At 45.3% G+C, this 10,443-nt stretch overlaps 1 protein-coding gene across 1 annotated transcript in view; it reads left to right on the plus strand.

Annotated features, from left to right (window-relative positions):
- The window catches only part of MAML3 (mastermind like transcriptional coactivator 3), a 450,207-nt gene extending 445,548 nt beyond the window's left edge, over positions 1 to 4,659 (plus strand). Inside the window, exon 5 of the mRNA XM_036494970.2 lies at positions 3,025 to 4,659. Coding sequence (XP_036350863.2) covers positions 3,025 to 4,028 — 1,004 coding nt within the window. The 3' untranslated portion in view covers positions 4,029 to 4,659. The remainder of the gene's footprint in view (positions 1 to 3,024) is intronic.
- Positions 4,660 to 10,443: the final 5,784 nt, after the last annotated feature.

Genomic DNA, 10,443 nt, shown 5'->3' on the forward strand with positions numbered 1-10,443 from the left:
TAAAGACAAGTTAATTCTTTGGATGCTTTTGAATTTTTTCTTTTATTTAAAATTGCTGAGAGCACAAAACTCAATTATAAAACTTTTATTTCTCTTAGGTTGAAATTATTGTGAGTACTGATTTTAATTTGCCTCTTTTTAAAAAAAAAGTAAGAATTACATCTGGAGAGTGGTAATCATTGATACCGAGTAAAAATAAAACTTGGCTTGGATTATTGTTTTATTATCTATTAAAAAGCACTATGACATTTCTGTCCTATTGGTAGGGGAACCTATTTCTCATTCCAAACACTGATTCAGACAATATCCAGCCCTTCAACATAGCCATGCTAAATACTCAACAAATATGTCCAAATTATGAGAATGCTTTGATCTAGTTCCAGCATCCATCAGCCTGTTTATGTAATTTGGATCTAGCCAGTCAATCCCTGAGTCAGCACTGTTTTCCCTAAAATGTTTTTATAAATAACCCGATAACTCATTTCTCTGTGGTTGATCCAATTGGCCATGCAGTCAATAGAAACATAGCCATTAAAGTCAGAAAACTTTATAGCAAGATTACAAGAATATACTACCATCAAGCATGTAGCCAGGGACTTTGGATTTCTATTATAATCACTTAGAGTTAAGCTGCAAAAAGAATTGGGTCATTGTAGGGATTCCTCCTGACTGTACAGGCTCCCCCACATTGTCCAGTGCAGCCTAATAAGGATCTCAAGGCAGACAACCTACAGCCATCATCAAAACTCCCATCATTTTTTCTCTTAAAAAGAGGAAGGAAGTGTAGAGGCTCATTGGCTGCCTGGAAATCAATAACTCCATCAGAAAGACAAAAACCAATCCCAGGACCCTGCCACAGTGCCAAGTTTAACAAGGTTAACCGCCCCTCGTCTGGGCAGGATCATATTTGCTTATCAGATCATTTAGCTCTCATACTGAATCTTCTTTAATGTCCAGGGGGAAAAAAAGCTATTTTTCTTTCTCATAAACTTAATCATTAGAAGGGACATAGAAAAATCCATTTTTGAACAGTTCCTAGCCCTTCATAACATCAACTGGTGTCCTCGGGGTGATGTTTCTGTTCTCTTGACTGGTTGGGAAATTTCCTGACATGTAAAGGATTCTTTCAAATCTCTAATTAAGGTTGAATGTCTTGGTGGTGATACTCTGGTCCACTCTTAAACAGCATCATTAAAACTGTATTAGCAATCCGCCAAGGGAAGTACCCGGTCCTTGCCGATTTGAAGAAGTGGACTTGACTGCAGAAATACATGAAGTTCATTGCCAAGTGACAGGAAGCAGGATGATTTCTTTTCTGGCTCCGGAACTTGGCCAGCTTGCACGGACGTGTTACCATTCTGAGAATCTGGAGCGTGTGGAAATCTACCGAGTGGACTCAAAAAGCATTCCATCTGTCAGAATAGCTTCTTGGCAGAAGTAGTGACCTTTAACCTCTCAGATCGCACACAAGTCTGAAGGGAAATCAGTCTAATGGGCTTTATTGATAGTAATCTCCACTAAAGCATGTTATTCATGAATAGATGATGCAAATGACCAGTGTTTTTTTTTTCTTAATTTAATCCACGAAGTGAACTCCCACTCACCTCCAAAGAAAATGGCATCTTATTGGTTGAAGATGACATCACAGCCTCAGAGTGAGAAATTATTTGCTTCTGGAGTGTAAACAAAAATATTATCAGAGTTTGTTAAGCAGAAAAGTCCACTACATAAGCACATGTACGGTGCCACAGCAGTGTGTGTGAGCGCATGTGTATTCATATACAAGTACGAGCATAGTTAACAGTAGTTCTCAACAGCCAGGAGCCCTGACCAGTCCGCAGAAACAGAAGCACAATAAACTTCCTGGGGACTCAGGAGAGGAGCTTTCTCTGGTCCTCGCTTGGTTCCAACCTTGGGTCCCCACCCTCTCTTGCAATGACCATCAGGATCGCTCCAGAAACCCCTCAAAACAAACAAACAAACAAACAAAACTCTAGAATAGATAGAGAACAACAAGGAAAGCTTGGAATAGACAGGAAATGGTCAGCATGGATTCACTTATACCTTACTAGGTGGGACACAAAAATTGGTTACTCTTCACTAGGATATTGAGGATTTCTCTGCACACCCCTCCTAAAACTGTTCTGCACCTAAACTGTTGACATATGTCTCATTAGAGTTATAAGCCAGTCTAGACTACCCCCCCAAAAAAAGCCAAGTTCAGCAAAATTATGCTTCAACACTATATAATGCTAAATACTATAATGAAAATAGACATGAAGCAGCTGAATAATAATGTATACCCATTTTAAGGTGTATAGAACCCGGTTGTGTATAAACTAAAATTGAAATGTCAACGAAGGAGTCACAGGATGTGGTAAAGAGCTTGCATTTTTTTTTTAACATGTTGGTTACTCAACACTATGTCAATCTCATAACGTCATAAATTGTTGCTGATGTTATGTCAGGGCTTTTAATTGATAGGGATGATACTCTGCCGGCTCTACCTTCAGACCCGAGATAGTCTCCCCAACAAGCCGTTAAATTTGTCTGGACAATAAGATGCTGGACTCTATGTTTGGCATATGCTTGCAATGAAAGAATTTCATGTGAACTTGAACTTGGGTAATGCAACAAGGTGGAGGAATCCACCATGGAGGGGGGTTTGGGGAGGGGGGGGAATCCCAGTACCTATAAAACTGTGTCACGTAATGCAATGTAATTAATTTTAAAAAAAGAAGTAAATAAATAAATAAATAAATTTCTTTTTGGCCAACAACAACAACAACAACAAAAAAAACTAGTTCTCTTTTGATGGTGGGTATTTGGGTGACTTTTTGTCTTTGTGCTTTTTGGTACTTTCCAAAATTTTTGCAATTAGCCTACGTGAGAAAAAAACAATCGTTTTAATTAGGGTAGGGTCACCAGATCTTTGTGTATGAAGGCAAAGAAAATTCCAGCAAACGTGTCAGAGTGCTGCTTATGGAGAAAAGTAAGTGGTGTTTGTCTTCTCTTTCCCTGTAGGGTCTCCCCAGGACATGGCAGCTGTGAGGAACCAGGCAGCCCTCCAGACCATGCGAACATCACGGCTGATGGCACAGAACACAGGCATGATGGGATTGGGACCCTCCCAGAACCCGGGGACAATGGCCACGGCAGCAGCCCAGTCAGAGATGGGACTGGCTCCGTACAACACCACAGCCACCAGCCAAGCAGGAATGTACAATATGAGCACAGGAATGACCCAAATGTTGCAGCATCCAAACCAAAGTGGCATGAGCATCCCACACAACCAAGGCCAGGGACCAAGGCAGCCTGCCTCTGGGGGGCAGGGCGTCGGGATGGTGAGTGGTTTTGGTCAGAGCATGCTGGTGAGCTCAGCCCTCAGCCAGCAGCACCAGCAGATGAAGGGGCCAGTGGGGCAGGCCTTACCCAGGCCTCAGGCAACCCCTAGGCTCCAAAGCATTATGGGGACAGTCCAGCAAGGTACACAAAGCTGGCAACAGAGGAGCCTGCAGGGGCTGCCTGGGAGGACTAGTGGAGAGCTGGGACCATTCAACAACAGCGCCAGCTACCCCCTGCAAACAGGTCAACCGAGACTGACCAAGCAACACTTTCCACAGGGACTGAGCCAATCAGTCGTGGACGCTAACACAGGCCCAGTGCGAACCCTTAACCCAGCTGCTATGGGCCGGCAGATGATGCCCCCGCTCCCAGGGCAGCAAGGCACGGGCCAGGCGAGACCAATGGTCATGCCTGGCCTGAGCCAGGGCGTCCCGGGCATGCCAGCCTTCAACCAGTCCCCAGCCCAGCAGCAGATCCCCAGCGGCAGCTTTGCAGCCAGCAGCCAAGGCCAAGCCTATGAGCGGAACCCTGCTCAGGACATGTCCTACAATTACGGCGGTGAAGCAGCGGGGGCGCCCTTCCCGGGCCTCCCGGACAGTGCTGACCTAGTGGACTCCATCATCAAAGGCGGGCCAGGGGATGAGTGGATGCAGGAGCTGGATGAGTTGTTTGGGAACCCCTAGTTAGCAGGGACTCCAAGAGCTGCAACATGAGTGGTTCAAGTGAAAAAAAAGAAACAGGATGTGGACCCATCCTCGTTTTTTCTGTTGTTGTTGTTTTATTGGCCCAAGTACACTGAGCACAACTGTAGCTGCCTGACAGAGGAAGATCCTACAGCCTTGCTTGGCCCGACCTCACAAGTAGGTGCAGACCCCTGATGTGAGGGAGGGAGGCCCGTGCAGGGGCAGGGAGGCGCAAGGCAGAGCCAGCCAGCCAAGGCCAGCTGCTCTGCACTCCCTGGGACTGCCTAGTCCAGCAAGCGCTGCTCCAGCCTGGAGCAACCGTGGCTCCATCTGCACCACTTGTGGAGGCTGCAGCTTTGGAGACACGAAACCAAGCCTCTACCACAGAGAATCCCCACAGAGGCTGCTGGGCGATTGCAGAGGCCAAGTACACAGGTCAGAAATGCGGTGAACCCTGGTGGAAAGAAATGCAGGGCTTCTGGGCGTGCTACTGGATTGGGAGATGGTGACCGAGGGACGGTGAGATGGTCACACGGAGATGACGAGGGTATCTCCTGCCCTCCGATGGCCCTCAGGAGTTGTGAGGCCTTGCTGTAGGGCCCCTCAAAAGGACAGCCTGCCAAGTTGGGGAACAACCTATCTGGAAGTTCAACAAGAATGTATCCGGGTACTTCTCGTCTATTTCCTGCCACAGGAGTCCAGGTGTCTGCTGGCCTGGTCACCCATCTTGTTGCCTGTAACCCAGCCTGCGCTTGTTTGTTCTGACCATCCAAGAAGGGAAGCCTCTGTCATTACAGACTCCCAGGGCCAAATCAAGAGAAACGTAAGAAGAACTTAGTGCCTGAAATGCAAAGGCGAAACACTGGCGTCTTCTTTCCCTGCAGCGTGCAGTGGAGGGGGAGCCTCTGTCTGGAACCGGGTGGGTTGCTGGGGCGTCGGTGGCTTGGGATGCCCTGAGCCACATGTGAGGAAGAATGGCCTGGGAGGCTGGCTCCCTCTGATGAAATCCACCATGCCATCATCCCTACTCACTGGGAAGAGAATTAAAAATCTGAGAGAGGAAAGGCTTAGCAAACCATTCTGTCCAGCTTACCGATTGGGGTGGTAGGAGAGGACCACACAGTGCCTTTCAGAAGGCAGCCATTTACTTTGAGAGTTCAGTGTCATTGCTCTCTTGGCAATTCCCTGGAATCTGCCCTCAGAGAAATCTGTCAGAAAGAATCCTTGCAGCCACCATCATACAGGCTCATTTCTTTGGTCCTTTGTCCCATGATGGAGTCCGTGTGGCATCCATTTTGTCCTGAACAAGTGATAGCGGGGTGTGCTTTCCTGTTCCCCACTTCCCACACAAGGAAGACCAGAGCCCTTGGGGCTGGCCAGGCTGGAAAGGTGGCCTCCAGGGGAAAGCAGGAGCCCAAGGCTGTGGGAGCAAGTGCACGTTGCCCTTGACTTGCTACACACAGGCCAAGAGTTCTAGATCTGTTCAAGCAGGGACAGGAGGGGAGGTGTCAGGTTGGTGGGAACCCTGCTAGCAGGATCCTCTAGAAAAAAATGTGATGGTAAGGTAGCCTTGAACTCCCTTAGCGAGGAGCGACACCCTTGGGGAAACCACCTAGAAATAGATGAAAGCCACAAACAAAAATAAAATGGGAAGACCCAAGTCCCAACACGAGAAGCAGGAGGTGGCTGATGCAGGGAAGGGGGCTCCACTGTGTGTGTCTTCAGAGCTTTCTCCAAGTGCTCAGTCCTGGGACCAACTGATAGAGAGGTAGATTTTAATGAAGTCCTTTTGCTTCTGTTTTTCCTACGGTGCTGATGTATATGTAATGTCTAAAAAAAAAGTTATTTGTACATAAGTTTTTACAATACTACAGACATCACTGGGTCTACTATCTGTAAAAAAATACATATAAATATATATATACTGTTTGTTTAAAATAGAGTATTTTTATTTCCTTCCTTAACTCATCATCATGGCAGTGGTATTGCACTTCAGATAACATCTAATTACTAATTTGTACTCTATGACCTATGGTAACTTGCTCCATTTGATCCAGATTTTTCTAGTTTTCTGTTTTTACTTTGTACATTGAGCATTGCTTATTTCCTTCCAAGAAATGTACAGGACTCTGAAATGTAGAAACAAAGTGATGTTGATATACCAATTTTAAAGACAAAAAGGCAAACAAAAATAAAAGATCATTATCTGAATCTATCCAAAATAGAATTCATGTCTAGGAAGCTTACCAGATCCCCAACCCTCCTTAAGCAGGGAGACGATTCCTGGGTTGTTATTAAGATTGACTGTAGCTCTCTTCTCAAGATGTTGACAGCATCACTTAAACTAAGGTATTTAACAGTAGAAATCAGTTATGCACAGCATTTTTCATGTACACTACTGAAGCTTTCTATAGGGGCTGCAGCTTAAAAGGGGATATGGCGAAGGGAAGGAAAAAATGTCAGCTTTGCCAAGGTCATCTTGAAGTCCACTTGTAGATTCCATACTAAAGCAATTCATATTTCCAACTGGCTCATTTGAGGGACTTTAACAATGGATAGGAATATGATGCGAAGAAGGAAGAAAAATTAATGCATATATTGGAGGAATGATCAAGGAGCCTTGCTCACTGCTGGGGACCCTGTGGGAAGGTACCCCATCCTCAGAGCTGCAGCCCAGACCCATCCTGCCTGCACCCATCATGGTAGTGAAAGTGCTTGCAAATCCATGTCCCTCCAGTAACTGACCAGTGCTGGCTATGAACGCCCTGTTGTCTTTTCTGGACACATCCTGAAACAGGAGTTGGTTGCAGAGCACCCTCTGGGACCAGGCAACAGCTGGGATTTGGTTGAACATTGCCCCTTGCTGGGTTTCTTCCCCTTCTCCGTCCTGTTCCTTCCCCTCACTCGCTTTCCTTTTCCCCCTCTCGGCTCTCTTTCACTAATAAACCCAATCTGTGTCACCTGTATCCCCACCTCCTCAGAGTGCCCCTTCCCATATCAAACTCGGAAAAGCACAGGAAAACAACATGTCTCAAAACCATCTGGGTCAATCACAAACACAGACTGCAGAATAAAATCAGTATTGAAAAACCAGGTCCCAAAGCACAAGCAAGTTTTTAAATATACAAAGAGAAAACATGAACTTGACTTTGGGAGAAGAAGCTAACCCCATGGCCCTGGGCTTAGGCCTGAGGTCAGGGCTTAGGGGGAGTGGGGAGGGCACAGAGGGCAGCTGACACTTAGAGATATAAACAAGGAGTTTGAGGTGGGCGTCGGGCACAGTGGCTAGAATACCACTTGGAACACCTGTATCCCATTTTGAGTCCCAGCTCCATCCCCAGTTCCAGCTGCCTGCTAAAGCAGGCAATGGCTCAGGAAGTTGAAGAACACCAGATTCGGTTCCTGGCCCAGCCTCTGCTATTGAGGGTATGTGGGGAATGAAACAGAAGATGGAAGATGTGTGTGTGTGCATGTGTGTGTGTGTGTGTGTGTCTATCTCTTACTTCAAATATAATCACTAATGAATTTATAAACAACGAAGTTCTGAAAGGGTTGTCACTCCACCCAGTTCCTATTAAAAGTCAAGCGTCCTAGTTTTATTTATACCAAAATTTGACCAGAATTGGATGGATGGAATGAAAGAAGTATCTTTCTCCTTCAAAAGGATTTCCTCTGTGTGATCTTTTGGATCTTAATAAACTGCTTGAGCAGCAAGTGTGTGTGGTGGGGGAAGAGGGAGAGGAGAATGAATTTCTACCCAGGAAGTCACTAGGCAGACTCCGCAATAAGGTAGATTTTATTGTTGATAGAAGGACATTCACACACCTCAGATTTGCTGTTTTGGCCTTTGGCCATTCTTTTCCAGGAAAAAAGGAGTGAGAAACAGAGCCCAGGTATTTTACTTATTAATTACTTTTTGGCCACATCTCACTCACCATGCAGACAGGAAAAAACATCGGAGAACAGAACACACCCCATTGTGTCACCAGTATTTTCTCTTCTTTTCTCTTCTTCTCTTCTCCTTTCTTAAATCATTTGAGAGGCAGAGAGAAAGCTCCTTTCCTCTCATTCAGACCCAGAATACATATACATATATAGGGGGAATGATCAAGCAGTGTCGCCTGCTGCCCAGACCCATCTTGCCTGCACCCACCGCAGAACAAGAAGTACTTGCAAGTTGATGTCCCTCCAGAAACCAACTGGTGCCAGCTGTAAACACCTTTTTGCCTGCTTTTACAGAACATCTGTGATGGCAAGAGCTGGGGCTGAGCCAACGCCAGGAGTCAGGGACACAAGGGATCTCCCGTGTGAGTCGCAGGAATGCTGGTCCTTGAGCCATCCCTGCTGCCTCCCAGGGACTGTATCATTGGGAAGCTGGAGTTAGGAGCCAGCGTCAGGACTCAAAACCAGGCACTCCTAAGCAGGATAGGGGCACGCTAACTTCCCACTCACTCTGCACCGCCTCATATTTTCCTTTCGTTTGTTGTTGTTGTTGTTGTTGTTCTTTTCAGTGTTCACTATTCTTTCCCCTTTTTGTTTCAAGTTCCAAGGACATCCACTTCCTTCAATGGTTTCCTCTGCATGAGCTGCCACAGACACCTGTCTTGTTTCATTCAACAGACAGAGGTCATAATCAGAGCTCAAACGTCCCTTCCCATGTCCAGGACATTAGTACCAGACTAGTATGACTAGCCAAAGCCGTGCCAGTTGTGCTGAATCCCAAGTCAAACCTACAGCACACAATCTCAAACAAGAAAAAAAACAAATCTTCAGTTACTGAGACCTTGACTTTGGGTAATAAATCTCCTTCTGATATCTGAACTTTGACTTTGAATACTATCAATCAGAAAATTAGTGAGAGTAGCACAATGAATACTTGCTTACTTACCACGTGTACTGCAGTTTACACTTGACCATAAGAGCGTCATGTATCTATTTTCAGGAACATGTTTCCCATGTCACGACAGGGAAACATGCACCCAAACACTTCACTTCTCAATGCCTCACCTGATTGTTTCACAACTTCTTCCATGGCTGTCTTCTGCTGACCAGCACTCAAGCCAGGAGCTCACATGACTGCTGGGTTTTTATGCCTCTCAAGACTCTGTTTATGGGATGTGCTTCTGCATCCCTTTCGTCATGGTCTTGGCTTTCTGGATAATAAATCTGATCTCTAAAAATAAAGTTGGTCAGTTTACTACGACCAAAAATGTATCTAGCTCATCAGGAACTCGCATTCCTCTGGCCTGTGTGTTTGTGCCCTGTAGCCAAATCTAATAGGAATTCAAATCGTCAGGAGGTTGCCTGGTGACAATGGAATTAAAATAGAGAAAATAGATTCTCTCCTTTAAAATGTTTAAAGATACAAAGCCTTGACAACCTGGCCAGTGGTATTTCCATATGTTGTTTAACTGAACTCTGGGTGTGTGGTGCGTAGGAGTGTTTATATAGATCAGAAACAATTTAAGTACAAAATAGAAATCGCTTCAGAATCATTCAGTGTAAGATTTGGAAAGTTATTTTTCCACTTTCAAAGGAAGTGATGGTGCAGTACTTGTCGTGTCTTTAGGGTCAAAAATTTGCACTTTGCTCCATTCCTGTCTTCATGTCTTAATTATTCAACATATAAAACAATTTCAATGCCATGATACAAGATATCATAACTGACAACAGTTGTAAGTGAAAAGACCAAAGACCAAAGGACACACACCATTTTAGATAAATATTAACTCTGTCGTACGGAAGAAGAAACGGAGGCAGAGAGCTGCAAAGTGCCAGGGTAGAGCCACCAGCCATGGTAGTGGAGGCCAGCTTTCCAGACGTCACAGCACAACCTCTGCTTGATAGGATTCCTGGTCTAAAAGCCAAGAGCAGTGAGTTGGAGGAGCCACCTGGACTCATATCCCAATAGCCCCTTTCCAGGCCAATACATTCTCAACGTACTTGCATATTTTTTTAAAAATTTGTTTGTTTATTTATTTACTTGAAAGTCTAAGTAACAGAGAATTGGAGGTGGGAAAGAGAAAGATAGAGAGAGAAAGCTCTTTCAACCACTGGTTTGCTCCCCAGATGGCAACTATATCCAGACTGAGCCAGGTCACAGCCAGGAGCCAGGACCTTTATTCCAGATTCTCAAATCATCCTCTGTTGCCTTCCTAGGTACATTAATAAGAAACTGGATTGGAAGCGGGGCAGGGGGGACTTGGACCAAGGCTCCAACAACGCCAAGTGGGCATCCTGAGCTATGCTGTGCCACCATGCCCTGTCCCTACTATGAGATGCTCAGTAGTGTCCTTTAGGAAGCAACATATTTATGGTATCTTCTCCCCACCATTCTGGAAAATGCTAGCATCTGAATGTTTTGATTTCTTTTTTCTAGTAGTCACAGCTTTTATTACTTTGCTTGCAGCCACAA

This window comes from Ochotona princeps, chromosome 7, assembly GCF_030435755.1.
Source record: "Ochotona princeps isolate mOchPri1 chromosome 7, mOchPri1.hap1, whole genome shotgun sequence".
Lineage (NCBI taxonomy): Eukaryota > Metazoa > Chordata > Mammalia > Lagomorpha > Ochotonidae > Ochotona > Ochotona princeps.